The sequence below is a fragment of the Balearica regulorum genome, chromosome 3 (genome assembly GCF_011004875.1).
Source record: "Balearica regulorum gibbericeps isolate bBalReg1 chromosome 3, bBalReg1.pri, whole genome shotgun sequence".
In the NCBI taxonomy this organism is placed as follows: domain Eukaryota; kingdom Metazoa; phylum Chordata; class Aves; order Gruiformes; family Gruidae; genus Balearica; species Balearica regulorum.
The window spans coordinates 84,285,552-84,307,886 of NC_046186.1; the positions used below are offsets into that span (position 1 = coordinate 84,285,552).

At 35.7% G+C, this 22,335-nt stretch overlaps 1 protein-coding gene across 7 annotated transcripts in view; it reads left to right on the forward strand.

Moving 5' to 3' along the window:
* Positions 1–22,335, forward strand: part of RYR2 (ryanodine receptor 2) — a 429,918-nt gene that overhangs the window by 250,467 nt on the left and 157,116 nt on the right. For all 7 annotated transcript variants that reach the window (XM_075748765.1, XM_075748768.1, XM_075748767.1 and 4 more), the window contains 3 exons: positions 2,851–2,934; positions 8,057–8,216; positions 18,635–18,782. In XM_075748765.1, coding sequence (XP_075604880.1) covers positions 2,851–2,934; positions 8,057–8,216; positions 18,635–18,782 — 392 coding nt within the window. The remainder of the gene's footprint in view (positions 1–2,850; positions 2,935–8,056; positions 8,217–18,634; positions 18,783–22,335) is intronic.

The window sequence follows — 22,335 nt, forward strand, 5'->3', positions numbered from 1 at the left end:
CATAAAAATCATGCTCTCAGAATTAAACACACACGCTAATGTTTCACTAAATATTAAACAAAATTTAGTAGTCCTTACATGATTACTGGTTCAGGACCCAATGCTTTTCTAAATCTAACCCTGACAAAACAAACATAATTTGGTTTTATAAACATATAAATTATGGATTACTTTTATTTTAGTAATTTCACTTTAGAGAGAGCCTTTTCATTCAATGGATAGTATCCAAAACATAAATCATTCAGTCTTTCTATGGACTTCAAAATTTGTATGCTTACTGAGCTCAGGTCTTCATTTCATTCTTGTATTAGTCCTTGTTTTCTGAAGTATACAGAAATATTCTAATTTTGCAGTATCAGGTTGTATTTATCACGTAGACATTTATTGTTTAGGGACTAGAACAGGAGTGTCTTGCTCGGTTCGTTTCTGCAAGCTTGCAAAGGTGGAAAAATTAGTGCACTAATCCATTCTAGATGATCCATATTGGGATGACTTCAATTGTAAGCTGCTTTGACTATTTCTTTACTAGGCGTTTCTAGTCTACTAGCAGTCAACCTCAGTGGCGGAGAATGGGGGAGGGGGAAAGAAAATGTTCTTTGAAAACTTCCTGTAGTCAGCTATATGCTATATTCTTTACAATTTGCATCAAACTGTGTACTGCATACTTGAAGTAGTTGCAAGACATCAAGAATAACTCTTACTGTAATAGGGGTTTTTTTTTGTTGGTTTGTTGCCAGTTTTGCTGCCAGCTCTACTAGATGAGAGAGGCAGAAAACAAGGAAGTTCTGAGTCATGTTATCTGACACAACATTTCTTTTCAATATATGGGGATCTCTGTATATTTTTCAGTATGATTGAGTACTTTTATGAACTATAAAAATGATACACTATATGAAATTTCAAGATTCAGGAATGAGTTACCTCTGAAAATGTCATGGGATTAAAATATGCTTGCTCATACTGTTTCTGCACATTCTTATATATGTTTTATAGTTTGATCTTGTGGGGTTTTTGATGCTTACTATTTTGTGCCTGACTTTCCTGTTTCTACCTATTTACTCAGTTGTGTGTGATAATTACATGTATCAATATTATGCTGAGGGCTGCATTCAGCCACTTCTAGTTTTCTTGTTTAGCTTTGAAGTGCTTTAGGGGTCTTTCAGGTTCTACCAGTATGGTATGCCTTGTTATCCTGCTGTGACTCTCTGATTTGGATTTGCTGTGGCTGGTTGGAGATAATGTAGAATTCAAATTCCTGTCTTACATTACAAGAAAATTAGGGTTACCAGGGATGAGCTCCTCTTTACTGCTTTCCACTGTTAGATATGTTCTCTTACTTATGCTGGTGATAGCTGCATAGGAATCATGTATGATTTATGCCAATTGGAATTTTGCTGCATGGAGTATGCTTAGGAGATAGTGTGTTTTGCAGGAGCTGGCCTTTGCATGTTGATTTCCTCGTATCTGATTTTACTGTCTAATTTTAAATCAGGGTTCACAGACCGTAACAGTAGGATTTATTTCATGCAGCTAGCACTAAAAATATGCTGTAAGAATCTTCTTGAAACATATGATTCATCTGCCAAGAGAAATACTGCTAGAGCAATATTAATGCTCTTTTTTTTGCCCAGTCAGTTCAAGAGCTGTAAATATAGTTGAAGCAGGACCAGAAAATATTGTTTTAACTAGCGGCAAGAACAAATGAAAACCTTGTTTTCCAGCTTTCTTCCACATTGGGAAAAATTGGGAATGGAGTCCAAGGTTTACAGTTGCGATTTCTTCTGCATATCAGTTTCAAAGATACGGGTGTTACCCTCAGATTTTGAGAAACTTCTGATCTGACTCCAAAGTCAGTTCTGACTTCTGTCAAGGATTTCTTTTCATTTCAATGTCAATATTTTAGTAATACACCTCGGCTAAAGAAACTAAGACTTGATAACCTAGTATTGAACATAAATGCATGAAAAAAAAATTGATGTTACAGATCAAGTCCTGGAGATGAATGGGACTTAAGATTTACACTGCTGGATACTATGACTGTAAGGAAAGGAAGAGGTCTGAAGTAATTAGAAACCTGATAAATACTGTCACCTCTGTTGTAAGGTTATGTAGAGATTGTTTGTTCTCCGAGATGAGCTACATCTTGCAGAATCAGGCCAGAATTGGCTGCCTGGGTCAGTGGCTTCTTCAGTAGAAGCCTTGTGGTATCTGACGCACTGTGGCTAGCTTGGAGCCTTTTCTCTGAGGTGGAGTAACGTGCAACATGCATCCTGAGAATTAAGATGGCAGTTTTGGCCTAATGCTTGTCATGCATTCTGCTGTCAGTCCTCTCTTCAATAGCATGTCCTAACAAAATCCAGATCCAATTAAAATCTCTGAATAACAGCCTCTCTTTGTAAAGAAGACACATTCTAAGGATAACAAATGACATTTCCTGCCTTTTCTCCTTTCATAGGCTTTGAAGTAAATAACATAACATAAAAAGATTTTGATATAAAGCAGTATGAATGAGTATATACGCAGTGTGAATAAGTATATGAAGAAGAAATATTTATTTCAAGGGCAGGGAATCTTTCAACTAATGCCTCATATAGATGAAATAGACTGCATGAATGTTCCATTTTGAAGTAGTCCACTCATATTTTTACTAAAATTTTTAGGAACATCTTGTGGCATTTTCTTAACACTATCAAAAGCCTATTACATATACAAAAAGGCTAGTGTTGATCTTTCCATATTATATTGTTATTCCATAGGTCTCATTTGTTGTACAGTGCCCTTTATATACACAACAGCAACTCTGAATATAGAAACATTGGCAGTAATTTATCTCTGATTTCTGTGTCCTAGAACCCTGCTGGCGTTAGGCTGCCATGTTGGAATTGCTGATGAACATGCTGAAGAAAAAGTGAAAAAAATGAAACTTCCAAAGAAGTAAGTTGAAATTCAAATGCATCTTTTTGTTGAGCAGTTAAGTGAACTGTATTTAACAATTTGATATTTACATTGCTAGTTTTATTGGTACTTGGGTATGCATGTATGCATATAAATTTTCAGAAATTTACACACACCTTCATCCACATCTTTTCTTTTAGATGTTTATGATCTGATGTGTAAAAAAAGTTTAGATTTTCTGTGATTCATTTCAATGTCTGGCATTCATTGTTACGTATTTTTTTTATATATGGAACGTACTGCAGAAACTTGATATAGAATTTTTACAGCAAACTTATCAATATGTTTTGCTGTGCTACAGATACTTAAAGGCAACCCTTTTGAAAGTCCTAGACTGGCCATCTAGTGACTTGAAGCAGAGAGAACTGGTATAGCCACCTGACCTTTTCCTGAGTGACTGATTGGCAACAGCATTGGTAGGGCTGGGCTCAGGCTGGTATGGTATAATGGCTTTGATTGCTGCAGCTCTGAAACCAGCTCTCATGGCCCAGCCGAGGTGCCCTGGCTTCTTCCTCAGCACCCCGGTTTGGGAATGAAGAATTTGGGAACTTTAACACAATTGAAAGTGATGGAACTGTACTTTGTGATAAGCATATGACAGCCCTACAACCCAAAACACTTTTGAGCCCCTGGTTTATAAGTTTGACTAGAGTGGTATAAAATTCAGTGGGACAAAGGAGGATTATAACGTGTATAAAACCAGAAAGGTAAAGATCACAGTTTCTGTATAAGACAACTTCCACGTCTTCTGTTATTCCTGAATTTAAATTAGCAATTTAGTTTCCTTGGTTATGACTAAGAGCAATGGTAAGTGCTAGTTGCTAAGTTGCTGCCACCAGTAGCAACTCAGAGCTCTTTGCAGGGATGTGCTCTGTGTAGAAATAGATGTTCCTCTGCTATTGCCTATCTCCATTATTCGCAGTGGGCTTTCATTGACCCATACCTTCAGATTCCGCACACTGCATCCCTAAGGCCAGTATAATAACCCCAAGCCCATGTTTAACTCAAGCATGCCTTCCCTTTTCCTTTTGTGAGCTTAAAGCACATGCCCCATTCTGGCATGGTTCCTGCAGGCTTCTGGGTAATACTTTACTACAAGGTAGCTATAAGAATCTGGTCCCTGAGGTCTTTGATATATACCACACTGCACTGATTTACATACCATTGATATTACAGTTTCAGAATCCCTGATGTGGTCACTTCAGAAGAATGAATGAATATAAAAGGGAGGGATTAGTTTAAATTCCCCGAAACTGTTCTTCAGTTTTGGTATCCCAAATATCTGCATATAAAACTAAAAAGAAGAGATATCTAGGGCCTTCTGTATTTTTGTTCTGAATTTCCTGGGCGGAAATGTATTTGCATTTGCAAGATTGTTGAAGTGAATTAGATTTGATGCTTTTGAAAAACTGCAGCTAAATCTCAAGTCTGAAGAAATTATACTTCCTGATTGAAGACAAGCAATAATACTGAGTCTTCTTAATGTCATTAACAGTCATAACTTTAGAAACCTGAGGTCCTACCATACATACCAAGTCAGAATTTTGATACCTCACATAAAATAGATGGAAAAAATGAGTAAAAAGGAAAGAAAAAAAATTGTGGCTACACTTTCAATAGCATCGGATGTTTGTTGAGCAAAAATGGAGCAAAGATTTCATGATCTAGATACAGTTGTGCAGCTATAAGGCTGAATCACATTTTTTGTGGGATACAGTCCTGGAGAGAGGGAGGGTTGCCGTTTCACAGTTAGACTACACTTAATCATAACAAAAGGTTACAGGAGATGGTGTGTGAAAGGCTAAGTTTTTCAGGAGAGAATGTATGTCATTTCCTGTGTTTGCTAGTTACTTCTGTTCAAGTAGATGATGCAAATGAGTTATCCCAACACTTTGACAATTTTCCTGTGATAATTTATGAAGTTCTCATATCTGCTGAACACAAAAACTTGATACTATTATGAAAAACAAAAGCAACAGACATCACTTGAATGTAATTAGCTCATTGGCTCTACTTGCTAAGAAATTTGTCAACCTTACTTTGTATATTCTTGTCTGTCTTCTAAACGCTTGTTTTTTTTTTTTCTTTTCTGCTATCGTGTTGTAACAATGAAGACTGTAAAATGCTAAGAAAAGGTTTATATTTGTGTCAGTCCTAAAGAATTTTTGCGTCACAGCCACACTGGTTACAAGTTGGGGAAAATCACATTTTTAACTGAGAGTTGTGCCAGAAATTTGCCTTTTCTAATACAGCGTCACTCCACAAAAGAGCTTTTTTGACCATTTTGAACAGCTAGCTAAAGTGTCCTGCAAACATAACTTTCTCTGATGGAAATTCTCTTTCTATTAGGAAGTTTTTTCCTGTTACAACTTTAGTTTTTTTAATCAAACATCCTTCAATAACCTTTTATTTTAAAATACCTCCCTGAAATATTCAAAGTCTTTATTTTAATAAATTCTAAATATTTAGTGTTTCTATAGGTTAAAAAAAAGTCTAAATGAAATGGAAAATGAAAAAGAACTGTTAGAATGAAAAGAAAAAAGTGTGGGGTTTTTTTTTTCCAAATTTCTCTGTGTTTCATTTTTTCTTGTAAAACAACTTTAGTAGACTGCTGAAAATCTTTAATCAAGAGAGCAGAGTATGAACTAAGATCACTTCAAAACGTATCTACCACTCTTTCTGTAACTTTAGGTGGTGGCACAAATAAAAATTCCAAAATGCTTATTATAAATCAATAGCAGATCAATATGGTAATGATAATGTGCTGTTGAAGCAGTTAAATTTACCTACTTCTTAAAAAAAAAAAAAAAAAAGTCAATATAAGGCCAGCAGAGATACTGACCAAGGTAAAACCAGTAAGATACTGAAGAGCAGATGACCAGGTGGAAGCTGGGATTTTTAGCTACCTGTTTCAACTAGTAACATCAGTCTGCAACTAAAGACAATTGTCCAACATGAATTTGTGTACATAATATGTTTTCCTTATTTTCCTTAGTATCCATTGATACTTATCCTTGATGAGTATTTATTTACATCCTGAAATAAGATATACATATCCTCTGTGACAAAATTATGAGCATCTTTTGACCCCTGGTTCTTAGACCCTGGTCTTATATTGAAATAGCTGTGGATATCATACCTTTCATATGCACAACGTAAAACTTGTACAGGGGAGTGTGACAGGAAAGAACGTGGTAATTGCCAGCCTGACAAACATGTTAATTCTGTATGATTTGCTATTTCCATTACTGCCTGGTTTTACTCATCTCACTGAAGCGACTTCACAGCTACGTGAGGAGAGGTAACCGCGAGGGCAGTTAGCTAGCGTGTGGGAGATAGCACAACTGCCAACTGCTTGCGTAATTCTGTCATTGAAATTTGCTGATTGGTAACTATGTGAATGGTTGATTTTGGATTGACGTTCCTGAATTGTTGTTTTCAGACTTAAACTTCTTTTTTTTTTTTTTAATGTGGTAATTTTGAAGGAAGGTCCAACCTCGTGTTTGTAGAGGATAATCCCCCTTAAATACTTGCTTGTTTTCAATTATTGTTTTCAACCAGTAATTTGTTTAAATGGGTTTTAGAATAGTTATCACAGAAGAGAATTAATTAAGATTTGTAAACTATTTGAATATTTTAGAATATAAATGGGGATAAATACTGTTTCTTTTTCTGGATTTCTTTCTGTCAGTCCAAATAAAGAAAATACAAGAAAGTGCCAAAGTTATTTAGAAAATAATTAGACAATTATTTAAACTAGCCATTCTTTAAACACCCCACCGTGTATCATTTCAGCGAGAGAATGTTGTTGTGTATTTTCCACAGACGCCTTTTGTTATGACCAAAGTAGTGCTTTGCTCTGTCAGTGTGCTGGAGGAGAAATACCTGGGGATATTCAGGGCACATCCACCAGCCCCGGCCTGGTTGCTCCCGGGGCCGCAGGGAAGCACCAGCTCTGGCACCTGCAGCATGTCCCCCAGCCTTGGTGTCTGCCAGGCTGTTTTTCCACACTTTTTTTCCTCATTCCTCTTGCTTGTGCAGTGTTTTGCCCCTTCTTAAAAATGTTTTCCCAGAGGAGCCACCAGCATGGCTGCAGGGCTCAGCTTAGGCCAGCAGTGGGTACCTTTTGGAGCCGGCTGGGTCCGGCTGTGCCTGGCACGGGACAGCGCCCGTCTCTCCTCACAGAGGCAGCGCTGGAGCTCCCCGACTGGCACCTGGGCATGGACACCCAGTACAGCCCCTGTCTGCCCACCCCCCCCCCCCGGCTTTTCTCTTCCTGCTCCCCTTCTTCTGCACGTTCCCTCCTCACCTGAGGGAGGGAGGCAAAGTCCACAACCATGGTGGTGCTGCATAGTGTCGTAGGTTTTCCTTTTAAATTTAGTAAGTCCTCATGTGCTGCATCCATCACCATACGCATCATGTCTTTTATTGAAGAAGGTTTGGTCATAAGTAAAGTGGGAAATGACTATAATTAATTTTATGGGAACAAATTCATAAAAGTAAACAACACTTTGTTCTTAGGAGTGCTAAAAATAGTGAGGAAGCTGTCTCTCTGTTCTGAAGGCGTGCTTAAATTTTAAACAATTGCTCCTATGATTTGAAGAATAGTTAAGCTATGAAGTATTACAAAGACAAACTTTTATTAGTTGGAATTCATATGGGATCTTGAGTTCATCATTTGACCTGCTCTGTCTCTCACATCCCCATATGTAATAGGAAGAATATATTTTCTTGCATCAATAGGAGATAGATAGAATTTAATAAGTGTTGTGAAGTGCTCAGAGGTAACAATAATAGTGTTCATATAAGTATTTAGATAAGCAACATCTTAATCTACAACTTTAAATATTTGAAAGTACTAAAATACTTTAAAACCATTTTTAGTTCAGAATATTTTGGGTAGCTTTCGTTACCAGCATCTTCATCCCATCGAGATGCAATTAGCTTGAAACAAAATCAAATGTCAGGGCATTATTATTTTTTATGCTCAAAGACAGATTATTTATATAGATACCTTGCATACATGTCCCTTCTTTCCTTTGTGGTTTCTATTAATTTTTTCTTACTGAAAAGTAACTGCAGGTTCTGTGTTTTTTGACAGCTACCAGTTGTTGAGTGGATATAAGCCTGCTCCCATGGATCTGAGTTTTATCAAACTGACCCCCTCTCAAGAAGCTATGGTGGATAAACTAGCAGAGAATGCTCACAATGTGTGGGCAAGGGACCGTATAAGGCAAGGCTGGACATACGGTATCCAGCAGGTAAGTGCTAACTTCAGTCACTTGAAAAAGCACTTATCTATGGAGATATTTCACAGTTAAATGGGAATAATGGGGATACAAAAGCAGGAAGAAGCAGCTAATGAATGCGAGTCTGTCAGTCAAAGAAATAAAAAATACATAATTAAAGCAATCCTGCAAATCTTCTAGCAGTATGAGACTCTTCTTCTACAAGCAGGATTAAAAAATTGGTGGTATATTCTTGTATGCTATCTAGATCTCAGGGTGAGAAAATTGCATGCAGGAAGCTAATATGCTCTAGTATTTTAGGAAATGTAAACATTGACTTTCAGTAGGGGAATCATTTAAATGTTTGCAGTCCTGGGAATTGAATAATTTTGTTTATCTAAGAACATCAGAATGTAAACTTCTAGTAATCACTTTGTTAATATGTTGTATTTCTGGCAGAGGCCATATTTAACTGACAATAGTTAAGTCAGTCTCCAAGTTCCAGTCTTACTTTAGTGGTTTTGTTTCAGTGAATAGAAATGCTATGTGGTAGGTATCACAATGTGTTACAAGGGAGGGAAGTAAAAAATTGAGCATGGTGGATTGTTAACAGCAAAACTCAAGGTCTTTGTTTTCTTTAAAAAAAGAAAAAAAACCCCCACAATTGGATATTCAATGAGCCTAATTTAGTATTTTTCAAGACAGCTACTATATCAATTTTCCCTTAGGGGTCATATTTTCTATTCTTTTTGTGATTATTTGTGAATTTTATGTAGACAAAGGTTTCTTTACTTCTGTTAATAAATGTGTGGTAGCATATCACAGTGAAATTTTAGGTAATGTCACAGTTGGGGAAAAAAATGAGTTTTCATGGTTTTGCACTGGGCATAAAAGATCATTATTTTTGCAAAAATGAGAAACAGCTGTTTTGTAGGTACATATTCTTTTCTGCCTACAAACAGTGTTTTTATTTTTTACAAAAATTCAAGTTATACATTTCAGTTCAGCACATCTCAAATTTTGTTTTTCTACAAATTTTGTTTTTCTGTTTGCAAAGCTTTAGTATAAAAAAAAAAAATGAAAAAAAATCTGGTTTTATATATATGATTTTAGGCACTTAAATTCACCTCATCATATACTGACAAAGTACGTTTATGTGACAAAATATAGGCCGCATAGTATTTCAGCATTGCCCATTATGGTATCTTACTATAAAGCTCTCATTTTCATACTTTGTAAACTGTTTAGGAAATCTATGTTCTGTATTTGGGTCTAGGCAGACAATGAGCCAATTCTTGTGTTGCAGACTAGAATGTATGTAATATCCCCTACTAGACAGACACTGAAGATAATTCAGTGTTGATGCAATTTCCCTGCTTACAACAGGATTAAATTTGCCCCTATTACTGCATCTTTGAGTAAGGGAATGTGGCCCTTTGAAGTACTGTTAACATTTCTTATAGAATATTAATCATGAGAAGTGTTGGAAGTGATGATTCTCTGTTGACAGGTAGGGGGAGCAGATTAATTCATTTTGAACCCACTATTTTAATCCTGTATTTATGGAGGCAGTGCACAATTAATTTCTAGAATGAGAGTCTGTATGTCTCTAGATGCTCAGAAAAATATTTCTGATATATTAAAGAATGCACTCAATAATTTACCCTATACTTCTCATATTTTTTATTCTCCCAGAAGCCAAACATTTTCAATACAAGGCCTTGCCACTCAGGAGATTTGAAATGAAGTGGGGAAAGAGTTACAGCTTTGATAGAACTCTGACATATCCCAAAATTTAATTTAGTCTTGTAACAGAATGTATTGGTTGATATGAAGTTAAGAAATTTCTAGAATCAAATGCGTCTGTTAGCTAATTATGTTTCTAACTTGCATGGGGAAAATTTAAACCCAAAACTCGTATGTAGTGAATAAAGTTTATTAGGTCTTGAAGACAATTTACCCTACCCTGTGTATCTGTATATCTTTGAAAAAAACACAAATAATTTTGCCATGTTTATTGGAGTGAATTTCCAGTTAAATTATGTGTTTTCTGAATTAGTGAGGTATTAAGTAAGAAAGGCAGTTAAATGATGTTGTCAAAGACTATTCCAGTGTTACTGGGTTGGGAATGATAGGCAAAAGATGTAGTGGGACTGGATGGCAATGAAAAAAAGTTTGTCCTTTACATCTACATAATGTGTTTATATATTATCTTTATGTATATTTTGTTATGCCTGTTTATATAGAAGGTTCTGCTTTCGAAGAGGCGTGATGTGATAGTAATAAATTATTAGTTTTATTACGGTTCCCAAAAGGCAGTGGAGTTGCCCCAGGCCACAACTTTGGTTTAAAAAAACACCAACCCCAAAAACATTAATTAGACAAATCTAGTACAGGATGTAACCTAAAATTAAATACTTCAACTTAATGTCAGAAAGATCACGAAGTCTGTCTTATGTTCTCAGCGCTGTGCCTGGGGAAAGCGTCTGACCTTACTCTTGAATCTAAAACATTGTGCCCCTGTGAAGAGACATTTTTGAGGCTCACTGGGAGAGAGCAGAGGGAAAGAGGAGGACTCTGTGATCTACTCACTGAACAGCTCTCTCTATTTTATCTACAGACTCTTAAAATACTGTCCTGAGGGCCAGCCTTGGACTCAGGCCTCCCCTAGACTGCCTTCCTAATAAATGTCTTGCTGGCTGGATGACAAAGCTCAACATGCAGATTAAATCTGCACTCACTTACTAGAATTTATAGTCTGGTGTGAGAAAGCTCACAAAAGATAGAGGTACAGTTTTGAACCCCTTAGTCTTGTAATTACTGAATTGTGCATTACTCATTTTCCACAAGCGTTTTAAAAATTCACTTGTATATCCTCAAAGATATCTAACTGGACAAATAGGAATTAGGTATCTAAATCCATTTTGATTGCCAAGGACAAGTTGTTAAGAGGTTATCATGTCACTTAGACCTGGTAAGTTTAAAAATAAAATAATAGCCCCTAGTTAGATTTTTGGAGATGTTTTAAGCGGTCAGTGTGAATCAGGCTCTGATTTTGACTACCAAGTTGTGCTCTGAAAGACACTTAGGCAAATGCTTCTGCTCTAAGTCTTGACTGTGCTTAGGTATATGATGAGTATTGAACTGTTCTTCCTTACCAAGACAAAGACAAGTACAGGCATGCAAAGAAGAACCTGGAGAATTTAAAAGTAAAAAGCTTAAGTGCCTATGAAACTGATCAGATTCGGAATTGGAAAGCCACTTAATTAGGATTTTGCAGTCTTGGGTGCTTCTGCTTTAAACATCCAAATATTTTGTTGGGTCTGATTCATTCAAAATGACTGAAGACTTTTGTGTGCTGAGTGGGACACTGTTGTTGAGAATGTAACACAATGGTGCAGTGAATAGTGTCATCATTATGCTTTCAACAGAGAATGCTTGTTAAAGATCATCAAGAACTCAGAAATATTTGTGACCTTCAGGAAACAGATCAACAAGATCAGCAGTATACTTGACTCCCTTATTCTTGGCAGACAAATTACAGTAGTCTCATGTACAGTTAAACAGGTAGATGATGTCCTTGAAAACTTTCCCACCAATGGCATGTCCTGTAGAAGCCGCCATGCTTGGGGTGTTGATGTTGATTTCATCTTAATTAAATTATTTTTCTCTTTTCAAATAATTAAGTTTATTGTCTTCTGGAGTGAAGACAGACAACTGGGTTCCAAGAGTGCTTACAAAGTGCATATAACAAATACCATTCATTAAAAGTCGAAAGAAGAGAGCAGAATAGCAAGGTGCTCCTTTCTGGGTGCAGTCCAAAGATGCTTCTCATTTAGCTGACATATATATGCCATGGCAAGCTGCCAGCTGTTGTCCACACTGATACATGCTTCTGCTTGACTCCAACAATGGGTTTGTTTCATGGGCTGCATTTTGTCATCCCATCATATTACTGTGACATGTTACAGTACTGTAATAATGTGACATGATGCTATGCTGTATAACACTATCAACAGATCTTGCAGAGCTATGCAGTAGTTTCCTACGGGAAAGAAGCTTACAGATTTTTAAAAGTAGATGAGCTAATCACTGTGAAATATGTTATAAACAGCAATCGTGCTGTGGCTGTAGGATGAATTAGATGATCTAGTACGTCTGTTCCATCATGAGCGCCTCATCATTTTTGGATTATATAATATGAAAAATTAAAGGGATACTGTCAAGTAGTTCATGTATAAACCATTTCTATCCTGTTATAAACTGGTGGGGAAAATGCCTTCAAGTTCTGGATTTTTTTTTTTTTTTTCTTTTAAATCCACCACTGCTTGTCAGAATTTTTTTCTTAGCAAGAGGCAGCTGCTCTTCGTGCATGACTATACCCAGTATTTTTGTTCTGCTGCTGCAGAGCCACCCAGCCAGCCAGCAGAGGGAGCACAAGTTAACTAATAAATCCTGTTCCCAGAACTGTGCTGACAGCTGTGATGACACTGATCACAAACAAGTAAGTATTTTTTAGTAGGACAGACTCACAGTAGCTTATTGCTCCATGAAAGGAGCAGAAGGAACAAAACAGGTAGGAAAAATACGTATTTCTGCTTAAAAGAACGTATTAAATAGCAAGGGTAAGTGGAAAAACAAGCACAAGATCAGTATGAAAATACTTGACAGTGCCCCTTTAAGGGAGAACGTGGTTGCCTACAGGTTGGTCTTCTCTGAATTGGTAAATGGTCAAAGACTGATAAGGGAGACAGATCCAGGCAAAGGAGCAATATAGCTGTGGTGTAAGTCAATTAAAATAATCACACTTGTGCCATGAGACAGGGTGCTTTTTTTTTTTAAAACATGTATGGATTTTGACATTATGCCTTATCATAATTACCTGAGGGGGTTTTGGGGGTATTTTTAAGGATTTTTTCCTAACAAGCTGATGGAAAAATAGCATTTAAGTTTAAAAGGATGCATTTGTGACTAAATCTTCACAATCAGATGGAAAATATTCAGAACTCACGTAAGTTTATCCATGAACTTACAGTATCGGTTGATGTTCATAAAACTGTGATGTCATGTATACAGGAGAATCCCAACTTTTATATAAGAAAGGAAAAGACAGAAAGCGGGGGAAAAAGAGTCAAGCTTAGAGACCAGAAAGCAAATAAACATAATTTCAGTTACATTAGCTATACCTCCCTCTTCCTGAATACATGACTTTTAGGTCTCCCACTGATTGTGGGAGCCACAGCCAAAGATTTTGACTTTCAGATTCTGCTTATATGCATTGTCACATGTGCAGATAGCTTAGTCAAAAGGTGTCTTGCTTTTTCTTCACGTTGTATTGTGTTGTGGCTGAAGAACCTAACAATCAGAAACTTCACTTATATTGAGAAAAAAAAAATATTTTAAAAACCCCACAGCTTTAACAATTAGTTATAAAAATCAGCAACCTAAAAAGTTCCTTCCACTTTGTGAAGAGCATCTTAAAAAGGTTGCTGTGTGCTTCCTGTCCTAGGATAATTAGTAAGGACTGTGAAACAATTATCAAGTCTGATTAGTCTTTGGCCCAAAATGCAAGACAGTTTGGTCTTTTAAAATTAGGATCTTATTTTTTTTTTAGATTTTTTTGTAGACAGCATATGACTTCGCTATTTGATCAGGAGTTGGTCTTCTCAGACTGCCTAGTGCTGCAATGCAAGAGAGGCACTGTTCTGGAAATTCAGACTGAGGAAACGTGGACTTACGGGAAAAAATCACGAGTTGAAAGCTTGTCACTTATTTTGTCATTAAATATATATGAAAAGGCGTCTTGTCCTTGTGAAAACTACTTATGTTACTTCACTTTCATGTTTTACATTATTAATACTGATATATTAATTCCTTCCATTTATAGTCAGGGCACATTCTGCCAGCCGTTCCATATGGGTACAGGTCTCAGTGAAGATGGCAGAAGCTGTACGCATATTTCTAAGAATACGCATACTTCTAAGGACAGAACTCAGCTGCTAGTATGCCCGGTTAGAAACACAACTTCTGCTTTGGATAGATACGTTTAGCATTTTTGTTAACATTGCCAAGAATATGGCTTTGTGGGGACTTTATTGTGCTTTCCAGCTTGAATGACTCTGGAATCTTGAGATTACTTACTTAATAAATACCAATTTAGAATTATATTTTTCCTTTTTCCCGTATAAAATAATTTTTAATTTTAATGGTTTATGGTTAAACATGAGCTGCCATGATATATACAGAAAAGCTAGACCTCTGGATAACAAGATACGAAATGTTTGGTGTAGGTAAGTGATCCTGTTCACAGGGTATATGCTGCACACTCACACGGTGGCTCATGAGCTGGGTTTTTCGACAGCATTGCTGGCAAGCTCACCAGTAGCATTTGTTGTGGCAATTGCTCAGAAATCTTAGTGGAAGTGCAAGATCCACAGATATGGCATCAAGCAGAATCAATTCACAGCTGTGGAATGAGTGTTTTCTAATGGTGCAGATGAAGCTAGGAAAACAGCAGCACGTCTGCCTCACTGAATATGTGCTGAAATACAGTTGCTTTGCGCTTGTCATTTAACAGCCTTGCTGTTAAATCAAGCAAAATCTTTTCAGTACCACACAGAATATGTATCTGTACAGCTCTAACATTTTCAGTCACAAAACTTATGATCCCATTAAATTATTATCATGTATTTCCTGCACTCCTCCTAGTCTATGTTTTCATTTTTCAGTCTTTTCCTGTCTTTCTTTTTGATAGACACTTATTTATGTATGTTTCTGGTGTCTTTTTGTTCCTTTTAGTCTAGTGATCTGTGCTGTTCCTGAACTTCTCAGAGCTTTGGGAAGGCCCAGGAGTGCACAGGTTTGCAGTATCACATTTATAGCTCTGAAAACTATATTATTCTTTATAATTTCAGATGTCTTTTAGAGTTTTATACGAGGCTTTGTTTTTTGTTACTGATTTACTTCTGAAGAGTAAACTTTATTACACACACTGTATTTCTTAACAGGTTCTTCTCTTAGAGCTGCTCATAGAATTTGACTATGGTTTCCTATGCTGCTGTAGACAGTATGGACACTCCTCTTGTTTCATTTTTACTCTTACGTGACATCTGCCTACGCAAACTGCAAGACTAGTTGCTAGATCCAGTGCACTAGATCATTTATCTACATGTCAGATACTCACTGAATGAATGAATGCAGTTCTGCACGCCTTAGCTCCCAGTGTGTTTCCTCTGTGAATTATTTTGCAGCAGTGTTCATTACCTTAATGGAAGTTTTAAAAGGCTTTTTGATATTTGTTAGTGTGTGTGTTTAGGTATTTTTTTCTGTAGATCTGTTCTATTAGTTTTGAGATCTATATTCAGTTAGTTCCATTGTTGACCAATTATCACCTATTTCAAATCCATTTATACCCTACAAATAAGTATATATGTGTTGATTCAAATAATTCTTTGTCTATCATTTGCTGTATATGGCAAAATCTGTAGCGTACACTGTAAGTGTATAGTAATACTGACTTTTAATAGTCAATGTTACATCACTCAAGTTTAACATTATTTATTACTATTAGTTCCTTCCATTTATAGTCAGGGCACGTTCTGCCAGGCATTCCAACTTTTCATGGTTGCAATACTTTCTTTTACTTAAGTAACTCCAAATTAAATTCTAAATGACTAATGCACTGTTTGTGTTATGTTAAGTGAATACAAAGTTGTGTAATAAAATGTATAGATGTTTTTCTTTTTCCTTTTTTTTCTTTTCTTTTTTTTTTTTTTTCTCGGCGATATGATAGGTTCTGTATTGAAAACTAAATAATTTTATAAACTTAATGTCTGCTACCCAGCTCAAACCATTTGAACCAGAATCTTGTCAACAAACTTAAGTTTGTTTTGGTGTTTTCTGTCTTGTGGAGGAGACCTGCTTTTCTTTTTCTTTCAAATGACTAGGTGAACAAGTAGTTGCCAGACAAACTCTGTACAAAACACAGTCTTTTGATGAAGCATTAGACTGTCAAACCTGGAAAATTCTGGGAAAAAATTTAAAAACTTAGGCTGACTTTTCCCTCTTTTAACACTCTACACTACAAAACAGTAACTTTTCTTTAGTGAATAGGAGGACTATGTAGGAATTGCAAATGTACTCAATAAAAATTACCACTCTAAGCTAATCAGTTTTCTTGTTGAATTGACTGAACTGTGCTAAGCTCAATCACTGTATAGGATCATTCTCTTGATTAGTTACGCTTAAACCACAGAGGTGTAGAACAAAAACTTACAAAGAGTATAACAGTAACAGTTCTTAATTCAGCAATAAGGAAAACATTCAAAATTTAGATAGACATATCATAGGAAAAAAAGGAACAAAATTATTAAAAGAAAAATCCCTTCTCATATTCATATTTAAAGAAATAGCCCATGTCTTGAATGGGTGAAAAAGGTCACAATATTAAATAAAATTAGACCCAAGGAAAAAAGAAAATCTGTAAAATAGACTTTGTTTAATACTTATGATTTCTTTACGCCTCCCCCCCCCCCCCCCCCCCCCCCAATTTTGTGCTTAGGCATTTTTAAAAGCACTTATACTATATTTCATTATCATACATTGTTATCAGCTGATTGCCTGAATGTTAATGGGTGTAAATGGTTGCTATGGCAATTACCAGTGCATTAGTTTAACTGTATATCATGCATAAGAAGTCATTGTTCCAAAGTTCTGTTTCATATTTTTAAAGACCATATTTCATAATATCTTTTGGACATACAGTGTTTCAGAGGAAACTTTTCTCTTTATGTCCTTTCCAAGACAAATAATTAAACCCATGGTGTGTCATCTCTGATGTTAATGTGAATATTCTTATGTCAAATAATAATCCCTTATAACATTTACTTCAACATTTGTTTGGTCCAGTCTGTTCTGGAAGCAGTCCTTTTCCACATCTACCAGGTTAAATATTGGAAAAAGGAGGATGTCAAATTAAGTGTTTGGAATAAATATGGAAAGTAGTCCCCTCAAATGGTCCTTGTGTTGGCCCTTTTACTGTCCTTCCCACTGAATATAACTAGAGCTGATACAGTGTAGTAATTTGTGTCCCCAGAAATGCATTATCTTTCTCTTTCTGTTAGTCCTTTTAGCATATAGGTAATGCCTGTCCCATAATATTTCTTCTCCTAGAAGGATCATGGGTAGAACCAGATTTTATCAAGCACTGGTTAATAACTGCACTTTAAAATTTACGAACCATAAGGCAAGAGGCAGGTAGCCTTGTATCTGAGCATTTAGAAGGCAACAAAATATGCCTGCAGGTATTTGTCAGAATGGATGTGCCATTGCTTTTCTGCCTGCAAAGGCAGAATGAAAACCATACACTCTTAAAATGTATGAAAATGTATGTTTTAATGAAAAACATAAATTCTTAAAAGTAGAACTCTAACGGTAAAAAAGAAGATACTTTCACCATAGGCACTGTTTTCTAAAATAATAGGCACTATTTTTGCACTTCTTAGTAAGTCTGACCAATCATTAAGGCCTCTCAATATCTTTGATGTTTGTACCCAAGAGAACAAACAGCAAATATTTTTATTTTTTTTATATGTCCAATCTTTAACTCTATTTTTCTAAATAAGATGTTGGAAGAACAGGGGGAGTTATTTGTATGGTTTCTCTCACTGCCAACAAATTCTGATAGGATGCGAGAAGAAAATGTAGACAAGAAAACAATTCTATTGGTCACTAAAAATTATGTTAGCCATATAAATAACCCAGTTAAACAATGCTTTCAAATAAGATAATTCTGCACTAGAGGAAAACCTAATCGGTGTTGTGTTAATAAACCTAAAATACCAAGATTAAACGTTACCAATATCTTCATTTCCGTTTTTGACATAGCAAGGCACAGGTTTATTATCTATTGTATTATTTATTAATTAGTGTTTCACATATTTATAATTTTTTTATTAGTAGTGTTTTTTTCTTTTGTTTATATCTTGTTTATTCCTTGAGGGTTTTATGTGTCTTGTTTAGTGCTATAATTAAAAAAAGCCCTATGTATTTGTGGTACAGTAATGTCTCTGAGCTTTAGTTATGTACTAGCTTCTTGTTATGGTAGCTGCTTCATAAGCAGTGTACAAAATATAATCCCTTTGACTTTTCAGTCAAACTCTGCATTTATCCTTGTTCTTGTTGTTTGTATTGTTATCCTATTAAGTAAATTTGATTGAAAATTAAAGCAGGTATAAGCCACACAGTTTCATTTATTTGTGTATTACTTGCTTTTTTAGTAAATTCAGTGTTGTTTCTGGACTATTACAACTTCTTTGAATCCTCGTTGTATTTGTAGTTCCATGATTTCAGTTGGTATACACAGTAAGTTTTATACTGCTGCTATTGCACAATTTTGTCTTTAAGACAAAGCACAGTTTCTGAAATCAAATTGATTTTTCATACTTATGCAGGATGTGAAAAATCGACGAAATCCTCGCCTTGTACCTTATGCTCTTTTGGATGATCGGACGAAGAAGTCAAACAAAGACAGTCTTCGGGAAGCAGTCCGCACCCTTCTAGGCTATGGTTACAACCTGGAAGCTCCTGATCAAGATCATGGTAATAATAATTTTTCCTTTTGTTCTTCTTTTTCTCAAAACCCAGAGAATATTCCACTCTGCTACTGGGTTTGTTGGTCCAATAAAACAATCTGAACAGATACGGTGTCTCCAAAGCTAATACGTGCTTTTCTCCATCTTCTGTTGTTTATATTTGCCTTTGATCTTACTTTCCTTACTGTTCCCTTTTCTTGTCCTATGGCCTCAAATGAAGAATTACAAAATGAAACATTTTTTTACATTTTAAATCAGTGATACAATTTCTCTGTATTTCATACACTTCCTTTCACTTATCTTTTTGTAAATTTGATAGTTCAAATGAATCAAAATTAAAAGCTTAAGCAATTTAAGTCAGGATTACAATCCACAACTCTAAAACACAAAAAATCAGGAAAACATGTTTATCATCTTACTCAATATATGATCTTATGCCAGGGAATAAAATGTATGGTTACATTTTAAATATATGCATAAATACCTGAAGTTCCCCAATCTAAAAGTAAGTTTTTAATTTAAAACTTTTAAATTAGTACTATATTTGTTATTTCAAGACAGAATAGCAAAATTGCTAAGATCATACGTAAATGCAGCAGATGCGAATTTTATGTTCCTGCAATTTTAACTCCAAATAATGAAGATTTCTATAGTTCATGTAAAATCTTGTATTGAAACACTTAAACTGCTATATGAAATTTTTGAAGACAAATGCCTACAAGCCAAATTTCTGTGAATGTCAAACTGCAAGTCTAGAATTAGATAGTCTGTTAGAGCATTTAAGCTTCCTGGACTTTCTCAGGCCTTTGAAGTTGAATAGGCTATAAGTAAATTTTAACTCACTTCTTACAAATGTTTCCTTTGAATTTGCATCATTGCCAGATTGACTATTTTATTGATACTGTGGGCAATATTTTTAGCTACAGTATATTTTTATATAGTTTAAGACATACTAAACAGGAAAAAAAATGGAAAACTATATAAACTTTTAATAAAGAAGTTTTAAAGAAATGGTATACAACATTTACCTCAGTAACTGCAGAATATAAAATGTTAAGAAAGTAAAAGAAATCAGGAGACATAATGTAGAAATAAAATACATTATCTTATAGATTTTGGCTTTTAAAACACTAGTTTTCTGTCATGTTGAGATCAAATTGTAAGATGGAACACGAGAGAGGGATATTCTTGGAACACCAACTGCACATTCAGAAAGGAAAGGGTAACATAATAGATATAAGCCGTCAGCAACCGTATTCGAGAAGGTCATGTGGAAGTATGGAATAATCAAATCAAAATTGAAACTTACATCCTTATCTCACCAAAGTGTGGAAAATTTGACAAATGTGTCTAAACCTTATCCTATCAATATATTGATTAATAAATGATTTTTTTTCCTGCTTTATATAGTGAGTGATAGTATTGGTAAATCTGGACCTATTTAGGCCATAGACCTTCAGTAAAGCATTTCTGCAGAATACCTAACTCATACCCAAAATGTACACAGGGAACCTGCCATTTTCAATTTCTTTCCTAAGGCACATACATGCTCTGATTCTCAGCTTTTATGAGAGGCTACTATTAAATGACACTTTTAAATATGAGGCATAACTAATACCATGAGTGTGTAACAAGGCTGGATTGCTGAATGGGCAAAACTGTGTTTCTTACTGGAGTAGATTATGTGGGTGGCAAAATGCCATGGTATCACTGTTAAAACTGCCTATGCCTAGTCTGGAGAGTTTAAGGCTGCTGCATAATCTAGTAATTTCTTCTCCTCCCACTGTGGGAAGGAGGTGCTGCATAGAGAGAGTGAGCATGGCTTCTGCTTGGTTCTGAGAAGGTGGGTTGGCTGGTATAGGAAGCTTTTGCCTCTTGTGAAGATAAAGAGGCTGTCTAGTGGTGTAGTGTGAGAGGGAGAGCGAGCACGCTCATTTTCCACAATCTCCTCCCAACCCCACTGAACTCTATTAATCCCCCTTCCAGATTTACAGCTCTGAGAACCATGTTCCCCTGCCTTTCCTTGGGAATGAACTGCTGGAAATTTTTATTTGTTTCCTTATGATGCAGAGATCCTTGAGCTAGTTCCATGCATGGAGTTACTAATGAAATGTAAAGAACACAATTGCAATCCTTGCCTCTCAAAGGTGTCGTGAATCCTGTTGCAAAATTCCCAGAGGAAAGGACCTGCAGAACAATGTCCTACAAACTGATCTTTCTTAAGCAAAGACTGGAATTGCATTCAGCAAAAGATTTTGATACTCATTTTGGGGATTTAGATTTTACAGTTTATGAGCCTCTCAAGTTTTGAGATGCATGAAACATATCATAGAGATCCTCTCATCAGCCAAAGTCCATACTGTTATTAAAAGGATTTAGAGCCCTCTAGTGGTGTTCTGCATCTCCATTCATTAATTTTATTTTAAACATTAATTTACAAAGCTCTGCAGCATAATTTTTATGCATTATTATTAATATTATTAATATTATTTATTTATTTACTGGTTTCCCACAGCAGCTGTATTTTTTGGGGGTTGCAAAGAATCTAGAAATTATTAGGTTACTTAGAATCTAAAAAGACAATAGATTCTCAGTTCCCATGCTTTGTGGTGGTTCATCTCCTGTATAGGTGAGGTACTGAGGGTCTTCAAAAGTGTTTTTAAAGCATTAATTGTGTAGACGATCAAAGAGAAAATTTTACTGATAAAGAATTATGTAGCAGAGAGTTCAGAGCTGCTTACAGGAAACTTAATGATCCTGACCTAACTGAGGTCAGGCATTTGGTGGCATGTGATACATGGAATTGATAGGAAGTTCTGAGGGACATGATTTTATAAGCCATTCAAGATAGTATTGGAAATGTGGACCTTGCTGTGGCTGAGAAAACAGAATCGAAAGGGAGAGGTTCTAACAAGCATGGTCTAACAAACAGACAGGTAGGTACAAACATATTTGAGCTTTTAACAAACTCAGGAAGAGGAGGAATTGCAGTGATCAGACTAGAATAGTGAATTTTCAAGGGCTGCACAGGCTTTAATACCTTGCAAACTTGTGGAAAAAGATCCAGAATGCTTTAGGCATTCTTTTTCCTAATCTGAGAAAAAGAGTCAGAGTCATTTCTTAGTCGTGTAATTTGATTAATGGCAAGAAAACTAACTGTATAAAATACCAGAGAAATACGGTAGTTGAGAAAAATTAAGGAAGAAAGATCAAGGGTTTGATTCAGCATTACTTGTGCTTTCTGAAATTGTTTTCATCTTTTTAAAGTGTGATTCTTTTCATTTCAAGCTTCCTTATGGTTTGAATTGATAATAAGGTCTTGGAAAGAAGTGTCAGACTGTAGGACTGTGTAACGAGTAGGGAACAGTGAGGGAGGTTTGTATATACTCACCATACAAGGTTGTACTTGAAGCTATTTTAGCAGAAGATAGTACATAAAGAAGATGTGTAGAGTAGTGAAAGGCAGCTCAGTGAGGGAAAACTCACTGTATACTGATGTAAAATATTGAAGGAAATCAGAAAGAAGATAGGATTAAAGTGTTTAAGAGGGTGTTAGGAAT